Source organism: Marmota monax, unplaced genomic scaffold, assembly GCF_021218885.2.
Source record: "Marmota monax isolate L192 unplaced genomic scaffold, Marmota_monax_Labrador192_F-V1.1 WCK01_AAM20220418_F8-fsc00018, whole genome shotgun sequence".
NCBI lineage: Eukaryota > Metazoa > Chordata > Mammalia > Rodentia > Sciuridae > Marmota > Marmota monax.
The window spans coordinates 361,878-382,454 of record NW_026692201.1 but is presented as its reverse complement, the minus strand read 5'-3'; the positions used below and the strand labels follow the sequence as shown (position 1 = coordinate 382,454).

The 20,577-nt window shown below is 37.2% G+C and overlaps 1 protein-coding gene across 1 annotated transcript in view; it reads left to right on the top strand.

Moving 5' to 3' along the window:
* The window catches only part of Iqgap2 (IQ motif containing GTPase activating protein 2), a 297,019-nt gene that overhangs the window by 168,468 nt on the left and 107,974 nt on the right, over positions 1–20,577 (top strand). The window contains exons 6-11 of the mRNA XM_046426823.2: positions 7,353–7,420; positions 7,747–7,860; positions 8,565–8,743; positions 11,103–11,190; positions 14,811–14,974; positions 18,686–18,846. Of these exons, the coding sequence (XP_046282779.1) occupies positions 7,353–7,420; positions 7,747–7,860; positions 8,565–8,743; positions 11,103–11,190; positions 14,811–14,974; positions 18,686–18,846 (774 nt within the window). The remainder of the gene's footprint in view (positions 1–7,352; positions 7,421–7,746; positions 7,861–8,564; positions 8,744–11,102; positions 11,191–14,810; positions 14,975–18,685; positions 18,847–20,577) is intronic.

The window sequence follows — 20,577 nt, the reverse complement described above, 5'->3', positions numbered from 1 at the left end:
TGTTCTGAGTGCAGATTTTCTAGCTGTAAATTCTTTTAGCTTTTGTTTATCATGGAAAGTATTCAAATCTAAAGCTTAATTTTCCTGGATATAAAATTCTTGGTTAGCATTTATTTTCTTTCAGAGCTTGATATATGTTGTTCCAGAATCTTTTAGTTTTCAGGGTCTGGGTTGAAAATCTGCATATAACCTAATTGGTTTCCCCCTATATGTAATCTGATTCCTTTCTCTTATGGCTTTTAATATTCTCTCCTTATTCTGCATGTTGGGCATTTTCATTATAATGTGCCTTGGTGTGGATTTGTTGTGATTTTGTACATTTGGTGTCTTGTAAGCCTCTTGAATTTGTTTTTCCAATTCGTTCTTCATGTTTGGAAAATTTTCTGATATTATTTTGTTGAATAGATTGTTCATTTTTTTGGTTTGGACCTCTATGCCTTCCTCTATCCCAATAACTCTTAAATTTGGTCTTTTTATGCTATCCCATATTTCTTAAATGTTCTGCTCATGGTTTCTTACCATTTTCACTGTGTGGTCCGCATTCTTTTCAAGATTATATATTTTGTCTTCATTGTCTGAGGTCCTGTCTTCCAAGTGGTCTAATCTGTTGGTGATGCTTTCAGTTGATCTTTTAGTTTGATTTATTGTTTCTTTCATTTCAAGGATTTCTGTTTGGTTTTTCTTTAGAACCTCTATCTCCCTATTGAAGTGATCTTTTGCTTCCTGTATTTGCTTATGTAGCTTTTTGTCAAAATGATCTTTTGCTGCCTGTATTTTCTCTCTTATATTATCCTTTAATTCACAGAACATTTTAATTATGTATATCCTGAACACTTTCTCTGTAATTTCATCTGCTGTGCTAGCCATGGATTCTAATAGTATGGTATTTTGATTTGTTTGGGAAACTTTCTTTCCTTGTCTTTTCATGTTGCTTGTGAGTCTTTCTTTCTAATTCTATAGATCCTAGGCATTACCATTTTTACCCCATAGGCTTACTGTAGGATTCCAGTACCTCTCCTTTAAAAGCAAGGACAATTTTAACAGATACCAATATTAAAAAAAAAATCCACCTAAAAACAAATAGTTCTTATTAAGATGTTTACAGTTTGGTCACAATGGTGAATTCAATTATTAGCTACAATATAATCAGTAGGTTTGTAAAAGGGTTTACAGTTTCTGTTGGTGGACAAAGAATCAGGGGTGAGGTGTAGGAAGATATGCTGAGGAGGTATGAGGTGAGGATATAGAGTTGTTATATTTTAGGAAGTGTGAAAGAGAAACTTAAAGAAGATGGTTAGTAGCAGGAAAATAGAGGGGTGGTAATTTTGGGTAGACAAGAGGGAAGACAATAGAGTACATAAGAAAAACATATGTATTTTAAGAAAAATAAAAATGTTAAAATAGTGAAAATTGGAGAGGAAAAAGCAAAAAAAATTAGAAGAATATACAACACATCTACAATATACTATTTAGTTGTCTCAGTCCTCAGTATCCTAATTCATGCAAAGTACTTGGTTTCACATATGTTGGGGATATGAGGGCGTGAGACTAAAGAGGGAGAAGAAAGGAGAAAAAAATCTCAGGAAGAAACAAGGATTGTTTTGGTTGCAGATCAGTATCTTTCCTGCTTCCCTTCTCAATCAATAGGTGGGGTTGTCTGTTGGTAGTTGGTATCTCTGCCCTCAGAATGGTAGGGGTTACCAGAATGTGAGGGTTGGTCTTGGGTGCAGGGCACCTGGAAGTGGGATATGGCACCTACCACCAGTCCCATTGGAAGACTGCACCTCAAGGATCTCCTTTGGGGTCTGCTCCTGTGATGTGGATGCAGGTCTCATCCTCTCATCTTGCCTGTAGACCTCACAGTTCCTGCTGTCTAAATTAGTCTCTAAAGTGTATCTCCCTCTCCCTCTCCCTTTCTATTTCCTAATCAGGAACCTTTCTCTCTGGGGGCTTGTGTGTTGCATTCTGGTGGCTGCGCACCTCTTGCAGAGGGTTGTTTTGAATTGGGCAGTCTCTGTGCTGAGTTAGTGGCTGCTGGGGATTGGGGGGAATTAGAAAACTATGGGTACCTGGTTATCCAGTGTTACAAACTGGTAGTTGCCCTGATTAAAGATGGTGATGGAGGTGACCCAAGACGGAGGCAGCTGCTTTCAGCAATGGGGTGTCAGGTCGAGTTGGGGGAGCCGGGCGATAGCATTGTACGATGCTTTCAGAGATGAGCTCTGTGATGTGCAATTTTGTGGCTATTGGCTTTCTTCAGAGACTGTGATGTCCCCAGGTGCAGGCAGGCTACCGTGAGTAGGGGACTATGGCAGTAGCTGCCGAGTCTCAAGATGGAGGCAACTGGGGGACCCCCACATTAGTAGATGGGGGTCTACACGGGAGTGGTGGCCAGAGTACCTGCATGTGGTCCCGCTAAGGCACATGCAAGACCTGAGTGGTTGAGTAGTCAGAGTCAGGTGTCCTTTTCTAATGCTGAGGCCAGGGGCCCCATGTGCATGGCCACTGTGATTCCTGTGCAGGATCACTCTCAGCAAAGCATTATTCCCACTAATTGAGACCCTGGTCACAGAGTGACACAGAATGCTCTCTCTCTCTCTCTGGCCCGCAATCTTGGATCCCCAGACCTGAAACTTTTAATGTTAAAAAAAAAATACACTTAGGAAAGGGAAGTTACTGGTGAATAAGATTGATCAAATTATATTATATGCATATTCAAACATGACATAACAAACCCCACTATTATGTATAATTATAGTGAACAAAAAAGTAAAAATGAAAATTTTAAAAGCGTACGTACAGTAAAAAGAATGTCATCCAGAGATTTGAACAACTCCTGACACAAAACAAAAAGAAGGAATTGGATTGACTGAAAAACAATATGGGAAAAGCCCATAATCCACAAAACAGAGGGAAGCATCAGAATTAGGAGCTTCTGTGGGGCTGGCTCCAAGAAGAGAGCCAGAAAGAGAGCCTCAAAGCAAGAAGTCATCAGCTTCAAGGAGCCTCTGACCATTCCCGAGAGCAGCAAGCATAGGTGCTGGTGGAAGCAGAGCCTCCCAGTACCCAAGATACCCGATGGCCTCAAGAAGAGTCAGGGAGACCCCAATCTCAGAAGGAAAGACTCTGACAACCTCCTGGCATCAGTCCCACTGTTTTCCCATAGCCTCCCTAGTGCTGGCTCCTACCATGGGGGTTGGCAGTCAAAAATGGACAGATTACAAATCACAAACCCCAAGATAAGTGCCACATCAAAAGATGTCAGAGGTTTAAAGGAAAATGACACTGAAAGAGGCATTTGATACCACAAACAGAACTAATATCTAAGGAAGAGATGAAAAAAAAATGTACAATTGACAGTCATCCAATTTATACACTTAACAAATATTTATTAAGCACTTATACATAGCAGAACCAAAGATAGACTTTTTTTGGTTTTGCTTTTTTTTTTTTCTTTTTTCTTTTCTTTTTTTGGCAGTGCTTGGAATCAAATCCAGGGCCTCCCACATGCTAATCAAGTTCTCTACCACTTACTCCCCCAGATCCAAAGATAAAATTAGGAAAGAGGAAATTTTGTATAGATAAAACTACAAAAGAAATTAATAGAATTTATATTTATCTAAATTATCAATGCATAATACAAAAATAAATTTTGGATCTAAAATTTTAGATTATCTCAACATTATGTGGGTAGAGAAATAGAAGTGGAACTATGTAGAATAATAGATACTAATTAGCTTAGGTTTGCTATAAAAATATAAATTCTAAAGTATATTAAAATTTTAATAGGATATTAATATGATAATACACATTAAAGAGAACACATTTAGTACTTAAAATAGATATAAATTGCTAGAAGATATTTTATGGATGTCTGCTACTTAAGTTTTACTGTCGAATTTTCAAATTGACTCACCAACTTTTTAAAATATTTTTTTTCATGGGTTAGTTTAGATGTATATTAAAATTTGTAGAAAGGGAAGAGATAGATTTGCAAGTCAGGTACTATGAAAAAAGTTGGCACAAAGTTACATTTATCATCATTTGTTTATTGTCATTTCTTAAATAATAGTTTATTTTCCTCAAGGATTCTTTTTGCTGCTTGGCTATACCTATTAAATTCCACTTAATTTTGAAGTTCCTATTACTAGAAAGGTGCTAGTGAAGAGGATGATGTTTCATTAATTTCATGCATCCTTTTTATATTTTTTCTTTAACACATGTGTGTATGTATGTATGTGTGTATGTGTTGGGGATCAAACCCAGGGCCTTGGACAGTTAGGCAAGTGCTCTACCACTGAGCTGCATCTCCAACCCAGGGGCTGCCTTTCAACTGGAATATTTTCTGTATGTGAAATGAGTTGGGAAATGGCTCATAAAATATTATGGTTTACAAAATGTCAACATGGTGTCTTAATGATCTAGTTTAATTATAATGACTTGTTTAGCATGAACCTTTGGTAATAAAGTCCTCAATAGCTGTGTAAACAGTTTTGTATCTTTGATGATCTCAAAAGACCTAGAACTTAAACTAAAAAATGTATCCTGTCTTTCTAGCTTTGAATTATGAATATATAATGGCTGTTTCACATTGATGAATGACCAAAGTTTAATATATTTTTTTTCCCTTAGACAAGATAGGAATATCACTTTGGAGTTTAGAACTGAAATTAAAATTACCACTTGTTCTTTGTCCTTTGGTATAATTTTGAGGTGAGGAGTAAAAGAAAGGACCTCGCCTCCACTCAAAATTCTTAAAATTTGAAAATTCAGTAATACACATTTCCTGGAAGAAATGTACATGGTCATTATATCTTTAACCTCATCACTAATGAAGGAAATATAGACTTAACATGCTGTTGCTATTAGATTGGGAAAGGATTTATTTATTTATTGGTTGATTGATTGGTCGCTGTTTTTGGATTGAACCCAGGGCCTTGTACATGCTAGGCAAGTGCCCTGCCACTAAGCTATACTCCCAGTCCCTAACTGGGAAAGTCTCTGCTGTTATTCTGAGGTAATAAATGGACAAAGAAAATGGCTTTCACATGACTTGATGACAGTCAACTTCACACATCTGCCATAAGCCACACCTGGCACCAGTTGCTTAGGATGAGAGTCTTTAGAGGCCCAGCAAACTGGCAGGACAGCTCTCCCTGGGAATCTTCCACATACTCCACATGGTTGTCTACATAGCCATCTAGAAGCTATTCTCCGGTACACTAGCAACAACTTTGGTGCTAAGAAATGGGAGTCATATTGGCAGGTTCAAGCCTCCTGGCTTAAAAGCTTCACTCCCCTGGGAGTTGCTGTCTATTATAACTACTTTGTCCCTACTACATAGCTTTCCATTTCTCTGCAAGGTATATATCAGTTATAAAGGTTACTGAACTCAGGAGGGCCGAAAGATATGGTGCATGTTGGGTATATTTTGATTCCTTCAGGTCAAAATATACTGATCAATCAGGTTACCACCCCCCCCGCCAAGTGGTGAAGCTTGGTAATGAAGTTGACAGTGTACCTTTACTAGGTTCCTAGGAGAACAGAGCTAGAAAATTAAGTCAAGCCAGGCATGGTGGTACACACCTTTAATCCTAGTGTTATAGCCAGCTTTTCATCACTGTGACCAAAAGACCTGACAAGAACATTATAGGAGGAAAAGTTTATATGACTCATAGTTTCAGAGGTCTCAGTCCATAGATGACCAATTCCATAGATCGGGGCCCAAGGTGAGGCAGAACATCATGGCAGAAGGATGCAGTGGAGGAAAGCAGTTCAGAATGTGGCAGCAAGGAACCACAGAGAGCTCCAGGTGCCAGAGATAAAATATAAACCCCAGAGGTGTGCCCCCGTGACCTTCCTCCTCCAGCCACACCCTGTCTGCCTATAGTTACTGCCCAGTTAATTTATCAGAGGATGAATCCATCGATGAGATCACACTTCTCATAATCTAATCATTTCATCTCTGAACCTTCTTATATTGTCTCACACATGAGCTCTTGGAGGACTTCTCATCTCTAAATCTTAACACTCAGCAAGTCCAAAAACTTAGGCAGGAGGATCATAAGTTCAAGGTCAGCCTGGACAACTTATTAGGAAGACCCTATCTCAAAATTTTAAAAGGGCTGGAGATGTAGCTCAGTAGTAAAGTGCCCTTGGGTTCTCTCCCCAGTACTACCAAAAATATATATATTTTTTGAAGTTAACTTTAAAAATCTCACAAAGGGACAAAAGGGCTTTTTTTTTAAAAAAAAAAAAAAAACCTTTCTCATAAATGATAAGTGAATGCAATTTTAAAAATCAAATATTGGCAAAATACATTGAAAGTTTTCAATGTTGTATACATTTTCAATCTGGAAATTTGGGTGATTTTAGAGATTTATTATAAAAATAAGAATATAGCTGGGCATAGTGTTACACACATGTAATCTCAGCCCCTCAGGAGGCTGAGGCCAGAAGATTTCAAGTTCCAAGCCAGCCTCAGCAACTTAGCAAGACCTTAAGCAACTTCGGAAGATCATGTCTCAAGTTTTTTTTTTTTTTTTTTTAAGGCTTAGTGGTTAAGTGCCCCTGGGTTCAGTTCCTATTACACACCCCCGCATAAAGATATAGCCAGGCAGGGTGGTGCATCCCTGTAATCCCAGGGACTTCAGGAGGCTGAGACAGGAAGATTGTAAATTTGAGACCAGTCTCTGCAACTTATCCACATGCTGATTTAAAATAAAAATAAGGGTTGGGGTTTAACTCAAGGGATAGAGCACTCCTGGGTTAAGTTGTCAGTACAACAGCTGCAACAAAAATAGAATCCAAGCTGTACTTTCAATCAAATAAGAATCTTGTAATGAATATTCGTAGAAATGTTGGTTGTATTTATTACCTGCTGTTTTGTATTAGCTGAATTTCTTATTCTCCTTACAAATGAATGATGGAGTTAGTTGACGCAATAGAAATGCTGTGTATTATAGAAGACCAGCTCTGCCACTTAGACTGGAGTTCTAAGTAGTTCATAGTTCCACAGGGACTATGCCACCTTGGCATGCACTTTCCTCATCTGTAAAATGAATAGATTGGATATGGTATGTCTTAAGTCCTTCTCAACTGAAGATTTATGATAAGCCAGCTGTGCTGGTGCATGCCTATTATTCCAGCAACTGAGGAGGTTGATGCAGGAAGATTGAATGTTCAAAGTCAGCTTGGGAAAATTTGTGCAACCCTATCTCAAAATTTAAAAATATAAAGAACTAGGAATGTAGTTCAATGGCAAAGAGCCCCCAAATTCAATCCCCTGTATCCCCCCCGCCCCACAATTATGATGATAAAAGTTCCTGATAATTTTGTGCTTTGTCTTTCAGTTTATATCTGTTCAAATTAGGAATAGCACCCCAGATCCAGGATTTATTGGGCAAAGTGGACTTCACAGGTACTATTCTTTCTCTCTCTATATATATATATGTATTTTTTAATAATCTGGTTACTAAAACAAAGTACCGAGACTTTCTTTTTCATTTTGATGTTGTGGATTCTTTTGTTAACCAGAAGAGAAAACTTACCTGTCTTGTTTTATTCAGCTGGATGCCCTTTCCCCATGTTTGTGTGATGAGACTCTCAGGCTGGACTCTTCCTAATGCCCTTGTTTAGAAAGTGCTTCACCTTCCAGAGGAGGCATTTATTGATATGAATGTACTCATTCCTGCTGCCATCTCTCTCTATGTGGCTTTATTTCATTTTGTTATTGTTCTTTTTTAGAGGAAGAAATCAGTAATATGAGAAAAGAACTTGAGAAATATGGAATACAAATGCCATCTTTCAGCAAAATAGGTGGTATTCTGGCCAATGAACTGTCTGTGGATGAAGCTGCATGTAAGTCTATCTAAAATCCAAACATATCATTGATATGCAATTTACCCATACTTTATTTTTTTCTTTTTATGATGTAAAATAGTATATTTAGAAGATATTTTAAGAATGCTGAAAGTCATTATTGTATGTATTATAGTTAGTTAATTTGAGGATGTCTGTCAGAATGTAATCAAGTAATTGATTTTGAACTTTCAACGTTCACGTGTACAGGGTGAATTAAGAATTTCCAGAAATATCTTCATTCTCCAAAATATTTTTCTACATTCTGTGTCTTTACATTTTAGTAGTAGGGTACATTTGCTATGAATCTTTTAGGGTTACAAGCTAAATTAGAGGTATTCCTTGGAATCTACTTATTACTTTAAAATGTGCTATATTACCTTAACCATAGAGCATATTTCTGAACCATAGTTCATATCTCTGAATTCCTAATGATTGACAGTGCTTAGCTCATTTTAGCCATTCAGTGCAAGTTGAATAAACAAATAGGGCTTACTTAACAGATGCTGCAATCAGAACAAAAGACAAAGGGACATGAGGAAAGATTGTCAGGTACTCCATGATATCTCTGATGTTTATCTCTATCTCCATACTTACTAGAAGCCAAGGAAGACAATAAAACTGCTTGAGTTCATGTAATGTCAAGGCAACTGTTGATGTTGTCTTTTGTTGACAAAATTCTCTTTTTTCTCTTAATTTTGCAGTACATGCTGCAGTTATAGCCATTAATGAAGCTATTGAAAAGGGAGTAGCAGAGCAGACCATTATAACACTAAGAAATCCAAACGCAATTTTAACTTTAGTGAATGACAACTTCGCACAGGAGTATCAGAAAGAACTCTGGGAAGCCAAAAAGAAAAAAGAAGAAAATGCAAGACTGAAGGTACTTAATAAGATTCTGAGTAATAAATACAGTTATGAATATGATTTACTAGTTTTAAAAAGCCTTACTTTTTAAAATGATATTTTAAAATCAACTTTCTTTGTCCATAGATAGTTGGTTTGGAAATGTAAGGGTGAAAGAAGACCATATACTACATACCAAAATTAGATAGACTTTTTTTTTTATGAAGAATATTATAGGTTGGAAGGATTGAAGGTCATGTCATAAACATACTCCTTATCCAGAAAACATAGAAGTAGTAGCCAAAGATCACCGTCAGCAGATCCTGTATTGGCCAAGTGACTTTGTATTTATTAGTAGAGGTGAATGATTTAATGTGGTAAAGTTTAAAGACGGTAGTTTTTAATCTGCTATCTTCATTTTTTCCTAAGAGTTAACCCTTCATATATTTAAAGGTAGCAAATATGTCTCAGCAAGACAAATTGCTCCTGATCCTAACCCCATCTAACCAGTTATTGAAAGCTTTGTCCACACTGAGGACTTCTACTTCATCACCAGCTTTCTCTCATTGGGCTCTTTCTAGTCACTTTTAGCCACATTATTTTTATGGCTTTTCCTCACCTGGTAGCTTCTACCAGCATCCACTGCCTTGAGATTGTCTGCTCCCTCAGGTTATGTGTCTTGGCTGCCATGGTAGCCATCAGCCCTGATCTCTTAGTGTCTCCTCCTCTTCCTCCTTTTACACATAGAGATCCTTCCAGGTCCGACATTGATCACTTCTCTGTTTTTCCTCCATTGAGCTCATCTACTTGTTGAGGAAGTCACCTGTCAACTTTGTACAAGTTCCTTTCAAATAGGCCTCTCTACTACTCCTCCAGATCTCATCGTCCCTGTCTCCCAGGCCTTGTACTCCACCACAGCAGAAGAGTGCTCATCTCCACCCTCACAATGCTCCTCCCCCGAGTCCTTGGTTTGGAATGACTACCACCTTGTCCAGAACTCTTTGTGTACCCTCTGTCCTACTCATGGCTATATTCTGTCCTTTTTTTTTTTTTTTTTTTTGCCAACTTAAATCCAGTGCCTGGTCTAGTCTCACCAAACTTGTCTTAGTGCTACCCTCCTGACCTTGTCATAGGACTCATAGCACCTTCCTCATGGGGTTTCCCTGATTCCTGTCATTTTCCAAGCCAACCCCTCTCAGAGCTTGAGTTTGCAAAATTAATCTTTAACTATAGATCTGATGTCACCCCACCCAAAACCTCTTCTGATTCTTTAGTGCCTACTGAATTAAGTACAGGTCCTTAGATTGGCCTTCAAAGGCCTCCATGAGGCCTAACTGACCTCTCCTCTCTACCTTTTTAGCTAACCCTGGACATATATTCCATTGATGGCCCAACATGGCAAGCTTTGTGACCTGTGTGACCAACTCCTGCTGTCTACCTCCTGTCACCCAATCAGCCTTTATGGTTACTCTGTTCCTCCAAACCCTCCTCAGTTGTTAATGCTTTTCAAAGTTTCCTTCCCAATTTAGTTTGAATCTGTTTTTTAATAGAATCTTTTCTGTTCTGTTGTGAATAATTGTTATTTGCATTCTTAATTTTATTAGATCAAATCAAGTGAAATTACCAATATTTAGCTGTTTTTCACTTTAAAAATTGACAAGACTGCCAGGTTTAGTGGTTCAACCTACTCAGGAGGCTGAGAGAGGAGAGTTCCAAGTTCAAGGCCCTACCTGGACAACTTAGACCATCTTTCCAAATACAATTTTTAAAAATGAGCTGGCGTGTAGCTCAGTGGTAGAATACTTGGCTCACATGTGTGAGGCCCAGGGTTGAATCCCTAGCGCCCCCCCAACACCAAACTCCCAACAACAAAAACCCCAATTCTAAGTCGTGAAGCCTAATATTTTCCACTTTAGAAGTTTAGCCTTTTTCTAAGAGTCAATGGATCTGTCCTTTGTAATTCTTGCTGAATGTCTCTCCCCTAGTTGCCTGCACAGAGCAAGCACTTCACAAGTGTTTGTACTGACCTGAAATGAAAACTAGTGGGTTATTTTTTTTTTTTTAATTTTTTTTATTGGTTGTTCAAAACATTACAAAGCTCATGATATATCATCTTTCATACATTTGACTCAATTGGGTTATGAACTCCCATTTTTACCCCAAATACAAATTGCAGAATCACATCGGTTACACACTCACATTTTTACATAATGGCATATTAGTGACTGTTGTATTCTGCTACCTTTCCTATCCCCCCTCCCCTCCCCTCCCATCTTCCCTCTCTACCTCATCTGCTGGGTTATTTTAAATCACTGCTTGCATTTTTGCATTCAAGTGTTGAGCATTGGAAAGATTTTATTGAACCTTAGGAATCAGTTGAAGATTTTGTTTTGCAGAATAGCTGTATTTCAGAAGAAGAAAGAGATGCATATGAAGAACTGCTGACACAAGCAGAAATCCAAGGAAATATCAATAAAGTCAATAGTAAGTAATGGATTATATGAAGGAAATGGATAGTTTTATAAGCTACAAACTTCCTTTACTAGAATCTCCAATTATGTACTTCCAAAACTGTTTTGTGTGATGAAAAATCTGGTAAATGTCAGTATTGCTCTTAATCATAATTTGACATTTGACATTTGGAGTCTTTTGGTGTACCTCCTCCCAGTCCATACAAAGTATCTCCAAGTACCCTGAAGTTAGTTTGATTCTACCTTCCTGTTTCATTATAGGTACAGTACACTTCATATTTTGAATCTGTCCCTTTTGGACTATTATTGAATGTTATTTAGTGAAAGATTATGACTACAAGATTATATCTCCTTGCCTGTGATAGTTGATGGTGTTCTATGGAATTATAAAAAATATTATTGACACTTACGCCTTTTATTCCTTCTCAGTCACTAGTCTTTAGTTTGCAAGAATTCTTTTCTTACAGCTTGTGTAGTTTTAATGCAAGAGAATAAGATTATAAGAGCTCCAATAGAAACTGGTTAGCATGTGGTACTTATAAGAGAGTAAGACTATCGATGGGCCACATTAAATTACACAATGCAGGGCTGGGGATGTGGCTCCAGCAGTAACATGCTCGCCTGGCATGCATGGGGCACTGGGTTTGATCCTCAGCACTACATAATATAAAATAAAGATGTTGTGTCCACCAAAAACTGAAAACTAAATATTAAAAATTAAAAAAAAAATTACACAATGGCAGGTTTTTGAGTCTCACTTCCCTGATCCTCTAGTTTAATTCCTCCTAGTGCCTTGCTCAGTTATGTGACTATAAAGAATAGAAAATTTGGGTGGTTAAAATAAACATATGCAAGTCAGACCCATCAATCTTGTTATTGACTTGACTCTTTCTTCCTCTAGTAAAATTTATTATTATTTGAGCCTCAGAAGAGGCAGCAAGGAATTCTACTAAACTTTTGTATTCTCTAGATCAATGTAAACAATGCATATATTCCCTCCAAAAAAAAAAAAATGAATTCATGATAGAACATTTGGACCTAAAGCATGTGAACCCCACTGTCAAACTTAATTTGAAGTGTTCACTAATTACGATAGTATTAAATCTTCCCCTATAAGTAACTTCCTAAATGAGTTTGGAATATTTTTTATTGCTTTGAACACCTTCAAGGAAATGCACACCTGCAGGTGTTACTCAGAAGTCTGCTCCTAAGTTGCTGGGGAGAAACAAAGTCCCAAAGGGTTCAAACAGTAATCAAGGAAGCTCAAATAAAGTTAATGTCAATGTTTGGCAGTTAGCAACTGAGTAAACTTGAGAATTTAACTCACATACAATACAGCTGAGAGTTCTCAAGTGACTTTTTTTTTTTTTTAAGTCAATACCCTATTATTTGGAGGGTATATTTTTCTATTCTTCTATCCCTATTAAATCTGAATCAGGTTAGTGATGGTATATGATATTCCAATTTCAGGTTTCTCTTTCTGCTCTTTTTGAAAGCTGAGACTTTTCATTATAAGAAAAAATTAATATTGCCAGTAAGCCAACATCTGAAGTCCATAGCTTAAAAAGGAAATAGTTTCATAATCTTTTACCATCTTTTATTTTTGAAATGGTTACAACCACTAAAACAGTCTTTTTCATGTTAAATAAAATGCCTTATAAGTAAATATTTAATATACAGTGACACAATTTCCTGCCTGCAAATTTAATGCCAAATTAGCTATACTTTTTTCCCCCTATTTTTAAGTAAAAAGCATTGGATGATTTGCACGTAATGGAATAATTAGCTGAAATTGATAAAGGGCATTACAATGTTTGGTGGCTTTAAATGTGCAGAACAAGATTATTCTGAAGTTTTTGATCTGTCCTCATCTAGAAATTTATAGCACGGTAGGACTGAAAGTAGTCATAAAAACAATCTGAAGCTATTTTGGTTGGTAATGTGACAATGAGACAGAGGAGCACTTTAAAATCTAAATAAAATATAGGTACTTTAACAAGCTCTTCCCCAGCAGTGTGGGTTATTACATTAAAATGCTGAGGCTTTGGGGCTGGGGCTGGGGCTCAGTGGTAGAGCGCTTGCCTAGCACACGCGAGGCGCTGGGTTCAATCCTCAGCGCCACATAAAACAAATAAATAAAGTTAAAAAAAATAACTTATTAAACAAATGCTGAGACTTTACATTTGTAGCAGTCATTGTATTGGCCTAGGTGACAGCTTTGGTGGTAAAGCCAATGGTTCTGTCTTCAGAGGTTTCAGTTTTGTTTAAACTGTGGTCATTTGGCTTTTGCGTTTGGCTCATGCGTTCCATTCATTGCACACTATATTATGTTAAGATCACGGCTGGAAATTTTATTAAAGGCAGTATAAATGAGTAAAGATGAAACTTCTTTAGAAGAAACAGTTTATTAAAAGGGTTTTAAGGGTATGGGTTTCTGGTAATATTTAACATCCAGTTATACAAACCCACATAATAAAGTTCTCAGAGGTGAAGCAAGATCCTACTTAGAGTATTTCCAGATGCAGCTGAAAGGCTTTGGCTAACTTTAACAGAGCAATAGACACCACAAACAATCGCCAACCCTCCTTTCTGGATATTTGTCCTATTAATTCTAAGTATAAAAAAGTAGTGCTTGGTATCCAAAGATTCTTTATATTAAGTACATGTTTCCAGTTGGGATTGACTCAAAGACCTCCATTAGTCATGTTTCCTGCTGTTTCTTAGCAGAAAGGATGCTCCTTGCAAAAGTAGAGAAAATTAGTTGTCATCTTGTCAAAAAGGGTAGAATAATCGTAGCTGCAGTCCAGTCGTGTTTTACACAGACAAACTTGCTTTGAAAATCTCTAGAAATCTATGGGTCTTTGTTTTTCTTGCTACCCAGATGACTTATTTAGAGGGCACACTCTGCAGGCTCCAGGGATAGAATGCATCACCCGTTCTTCCATTAGTTCAGCAATTCAGTTTTTATGCCTAGTAAACTAGGCTCAATCTGCTGTTCCAAGCACTGTTAGTTTGGTCACTAAAATTCCTTGTAACAACTGGTGGAAAGATTACATAGTTTATGATGTATCAGAAAAAATAGAAGTGGCAAAGTATCCAAGTGCCTATGGGGGTTTACCAAATGCCAGTTCATTGAAAGGATACAGAAGCTGGGCAATACTTGTTTTCTAGTGTTCATGTAGCTTTAAGTCTTCTTAGGGAAGCAGTACTAAACCACAAGGAGCAATGGAAGAAAAGCCTGGTGGAATAGCCTAGTTTTAAATAGCTGAGGGAGTTTACAAGGTGAGAAATCCTCAGGGACTGAAACAGTTTGAAGGTATCATTGAAGAGGAGGGGACCAGAGCTAGTCCCAAAAGCAAGGATTTTGAAAGGAAGTCATACTAGGCAGGAATGATCCTGTAGCCCCAGTTCCATCAAAGCTGAGTGAGGTTCTTCTAGGGACTGACTCCAAGGATTGGGCTGACTTATATTACTGAGTTGGCTTTCCAGGGTTTTGCCTGTCCCCTATCTGCAGCTCTTCAGAGTTCTTAGAAACTAACTGCTTATAGTTCTCGGGAAGAAAGGCTGGCTGGGTTGGGCAGGGGTGTGGGGGACGACAATTATTCTGAAGGAGCCATGTGAACCCATCCTCAGGATTGGCTGCCGTGGACCACATCAATGCTGTCATTCGGGAAGGTGACCCTGCAAATACACTGCTTGCACTGAAGAAACCGGAGGCCCAGCTGCCTGAGGTCTATCCCTTTGCTGCTACTATGTATCAGAATGAACTCCTCAACCTCCAGAAACAGAACACCATGGTGAGTCCCAAGAGACTGTATGCACATAAAGAAAGCAACTGAGGAAAGAAGGGAGAGGGTGGGGAGGGGAGAGTCTCTCACACTCATCTCCAGCCTCATGACCCACCTGTGCAGATCCCTAGCCTTCCCTCCTCTTTAACTCTTGCTTTAGACTATGAGAAGATTCTAAGAGCCTAGTTGGAAATTCAGAGAATGGTCTACACAAATACACATAAAAACAGGTTGTTTCAGTTCTGTGTTATTTTTTGGAAGAAATTTAGATAATTTTTTAATTATACTGAAGTGTTTTTAAAATATGTAATGTTTTTGCTATAGAAAAATAAGCTAGCTCTAAAACATTTCTAGAAATGTACAGCAAAGAACATTAACACCATGGCTTTAGTTTTTTTTTTTTCTTTCACATGCTAATAGGGTTCAACCGTGGTATTCACATAAGTTTACCTTAAGAGCATGTTTATTAGTATTTCTATGAGCCAAGTAGGGGAGCAGAATGCTTTAAAGTTCTAGAAGCAGAACCAAAAATTTTCCATAGGAGAGAGCCATATTAAAAAAAAAAAAAAGGCATCCTTACAACTGTTTAACCATTGTTCAGAAAGTGTTGGTTCACTACATATAACATCTGTCAAATTTCTACAACACTAGGTTAAATGTTTTATGTGTGAGGCCCTTAAATTAATCTCTAACACACACACACACAAAAAAAAAAAAAAAAAAAAGGGAAAGAGAACTTAAAAATTCTAAGGAAAAACAGAAGATTAGTGATTGGATCTTAAAAATCAGAATTAGCACTCATACACACACACACACACACACACACACAAAAGATCAACACAGTCAGTTATATTATAGCATTAACAAGCAATTCACAAGACAACAAATATACAAATAGCAAACACATGAGAAGTTGAAGCTCAGAAGTAAATATATATATATATTTAAGATTAGATTACATACTAGTATATTAGAGGGCTTTAAAAAAAATAATACCAGGGATTGAACATAAGGGACTTTACCACTGAACCCCATCCCAGCCCTTTTTATTTTTTTATCTAGAGACAGGGTCTTGCTGAGTTGCTCAGGGCCTTGCTAAGTTGCTGAGACTGGCTTTGAACTTGCAAGTCGCCTGAGTTGCCAGGATTAAAGGCCTGTGCCATCACTCCTGGCTTTTATTAGAAGGATTTAACCCAATGTAGGTATAAATGTGGGGCAGTGGGCATTTCCTAAATAACTAATAGGAGTGTGAATGGTACAATCTTTCTGGAGGGTAATGTACATCAAAGGCCCCTGGTCTGGACCATTATATTCTAGAAAATGAGCCTAATATGAATGAAAAAGTTTTAACCATGAGACTATTTCACAGCATTGTTTATAATATTGAGAAACAGGAAACTAACCACATGTTCAATAACAGATTGCTTAATTTTTGGTACTTCCATATTCTAGAAATACCATGCAACCAATAAAAATTACAATGATCAGAAAAAAAAACCCACACTAAGTGGGAGGGGAAAATGCCTTGAATCTAAAATATATTGCATTATTTTTTTTTGTAATCAGAAAATAAAGCAAGAAGTACAAAACCTGTATAAATGAATACATGAATTAAAAATGAAAAGTGTGTAGCTTAAAGAGTTTGGGTGATTGGATTTATTTTCTTATTTTTGATAATCAAGACTTTCTTTTTTCTAAATAAAAATACAATATTTTATGATAAAGGCAAAAATAGGTTGTTTTCTTAAATTACATTTAGGTTTTTTTCATTCATTTTTCTCTTGCACTTGTCTAACTTTGAAGCTCACAGTCAGTTATATTATAGCTATAGTTATATTATAGCTCAGTCATTTATCCCCAGGTGGTCATCCAGCCACATTTCTTCTTGTGTTTTCCTCATCCTTGCTATATCCTACTTTAGATATTCATGAACTGTGCACTGGAAGAAGTAGAGGAGGTAAATTGGCAAAGGTTTCATTCTGCTCTTTACTTGCAATCTTGTGCAGATAACTTAGGCAGTAAGCCTGTAGTTCAGGTATTTAGATAAAATTTACTTACATGCTTTGTATGATAACCTCTTCCAAGTGGCTTTAGAAGGTAAAATTTTGCTTTGTTACTCTGAAATTGCTTTGCTTCAATATTTCTGTGGAGATCCACAAAGCTATAATAATGCATTTGTATATAAATATTACATTATACACACGTCTTGTTCACAGTCTAATTAAGTCGTGAGAGTGGGGTAGATTGCAGACAGGCCAAAGAAAGTGCCTCAGAACATCATGGGAGACATATGATTTGTTGGGGAAAGCTTTCAAGAGATCAGTGACAGTTCCAAGGAGAGTTCAGAAGACATAGGCTGACAGATAGCACCTCCATCTCTCATGGTGCTCTGCCAAGCAGTGCCTCCTCTCCCTCGCAGTGTTTTGTTTAGTGGTGGCCAATTGAATTAGTGACATGTATCCTTTCCATGGTGCCCTCAAATCTGTGCCTGTCCCCAATTAGAAAGGGGTTTTATATGTTAGGCTGCCCAAACAGTGACATCACCAGCATTGGCTTAGTTAGTTTGCTCTGCCTGGCAGGATCCCAAGGAGCAACTGTCCTGGTGTACGTGCAAGAAAGTAGTTTTCTACAGATAACACTAACTTGCCCTAGCTCCCAGTGTGCATAGAAAAAGCCATTGTACTTTGAGATTATATGTATAAGGATTTTCCAGCCCAGACTTGCTCTCATTATTCCCTTAATATGTAAGATTTTTGTGAACAGAAATTAAGGGCATTAAGGGATGTGTTTTACTGTCCCCCTTTGTTTTTAGCAATGATCTAACATATAATATCCTAAAGATAAAGATGTATATCAGCTTTTTTGGTAATTGTTTTCCAAGTTCTTCCTTGTGTTCCTTTCATATAATAAAAGAAATATCCCTTTTAAAGTTGGAACGAAGTGGTATAAGATGGGTAAATGGAAAAAAATATTGAAGGGGAAGGATGTTCTGAATCTAAGATATATGTTTTTTAAATAAGATATATGTTTTTCAAATCTAGATTATAAATTATTTATAAGATTTATAAATCTAGATTTATAAGTTTTAGGTCATAATCTGGAGTTGTGGCCTCAAAATCATAAATCTGTTGATCCTTACTAGTTTTATGAAATATTTACCTCAAATTTCTTCAGATAGCAAGACTTTGTAGTATATTTTAATGGTTCTACCCAATTTATAAAAATGTTACTTAATCTTGCTTTTTTGGAATTAGAAACAATTTTGTTGACTTAATTAAAGATCTTGATTTATTTTTCTGGAGTTATAATGTTTAGTTGAGATTCTCCCCTCTTTTCTTTTACCCTTAATTCAAACTAATAATCATTAATTGTGCTAAAATCTTGCAGGGGACTCTCAGTCTAAACCTTGAATTAATTATAAGGTTAGACTGAACCTATACACAGCCAATACAGCTGAGAGTAGGTATCAACCTTGGAAATGCAGATATTTCTGGAATTATAACTGTTGGTCATAATTAATGCAGCCCCCCAAATGATCATCTAAGGAAAACCTAGGAGCCATTTATCTATTCTTTAAAGCCAATGAGAAGTAGGTAGTCAATGACTTCTCAGCTGGGCTGTCAAAATCTTTGCCTTTTCATTGTTATTTGCAGTGTGCATGCTACACCCTATCACATCCTATAATTTGAGGACCTTACATTGCTGTGTGTTTGCCAACAGAACTATTTGGCCCATGAGGACCTCTTGTTTGCGGTGGAAATGTTGTCTGCTGTTGCTTTACTAAACCAGGCCTTGGAGAGCAATGATCTTGTGTCTGTGCAGAATCAACTCAGAAGCCCCACAGCAGGCTTCAACAATCTGGATGAGGCATGTGTGGAACGGTAAGGAACATTTTCCAAATCCTCTTTCAATGCAGAAATTTGTGTTTGGCAGACAGCATAAATTAAGAATTTGTTCCTTGGTGGAAAAATCCATATACCACGCTCATGTTTCTTGAGAGCTAGTCTACTCTGTTTGAAGAGTTATTCTTATTAGAGGCCTCCTTCTTCCTTTTTTTCTTTTTTCTTTTGGTACTAGGGATTGAACCCAAGGGAGCTTTTACCCAGTTCTTTTAATTTTTTTTTTTTTTTTTTTTTGAGGCAGATCTAGAATCTGCAATCCTCCTGTCTCAGCTTCTGGAGTTGCTGGGATGAGAAGTGTGTATCACTGTGTTCTTTGGGGGAATAAAATAAATTTTAAAATGATCATCTTGAGGCAATTAATGACTGGTCATTGACAGGTTATGTAATGGGCTAAAAATAGAGGAATCATTGAAAACATACCTTAAGGGCTTCTTGGAGATAGTAGATTGTAGAAGAGTTGGAAGCAAACTAATAATCATCTACTCCACTAATTTTTCAATTCACTGGTAAGGAAACTGAACCTGGAGTTATGGCCTCAAAGTTGGACAGGACCATACCCCACTTTTTCTATTATTAAGTCAGGGGAATCCTGAGCCTGCAATGGGTCGTGGTAGTGAGTAACAACCTCAATTTAGTGTCTTTCATTTCGTGTTCCTGAAATATACTTCTAGATGGTACAACTGATATTATAATAAAACACTATAGTAGATCTAAAGAGAAAATTAAAATCTAAAGAGCCAGAATTTAAGATTCTTTTTGTTGTTTGTTTTCTTTTTGGTGCAGGGATTTGAACCGAGGGCCTCATAAATACTAACACACTGAGCCCTCAGATTAGAGACTCAGTAAGACAAAAACTTGAGTTAAAAATGAGGGAACCCTGGATTTTTGTGACCACCAGAGGGAGATGTCTGCTTAGATCTTGACAAAAGCCTTTTCAGATACTGTTTCCAGGACTACTTTAATCTGTAGATTGGCTAATTGTCTTGGGTAATATACAGTAAACAGAAAAAGAGGAAACAACAACAACAAAAAAAATCAGAGACTTCTTAGATTTTAAGCAAGTGGTGTTTGACCACTTGTGTACAAACAAAATGACCAAAAAGTACTGGGAAGACAATGAATTTTCCTTGTTTTTAGTTTTCCTGGAGAAACTAATGTTCTTATTCTACTTTTGTTAAACCATCTGGTTCATATAACTCCCCAGAGTTTGTTTCCAAGGTAATTTATTTCTGCCTCCACTGTTCCCATTAATGGCATCAACCTCTTTTCCGAGCTTAGAAACCTCGAGCTACATTGTGCTGTGAGGAGCCTGCTCCCTTCTGGTCTCCGTAGTTAAATTGTATCAGGATGCCGCTGCAAAACATTTCTGCTCCCAACAACCACCCTTATTTAACCTTTATGTTTCTCACTTTGTTTTGTAATAACCACCACAGTTCCCACCTCTTTTCTCTTCCATCCATTCATCATTCTCAATAGATAGATAGATAGATACATACATACATACATATATACATACAATATCTTTATTTTATATATATATTTTTTATGTGATGCTGAGGATCAAACCCAGTGCCTCATACGGGCTAGGTGAGTGTTCTGCCACTGAGCCACAGCCTCAGCCTTCACCATTCATTCTTACCTAACAAGGCTTCAATCACTCTTGGTTCTGGAACAGAATGCAAAGCTGGTCTCTCCCTTGTGAAGCTACAG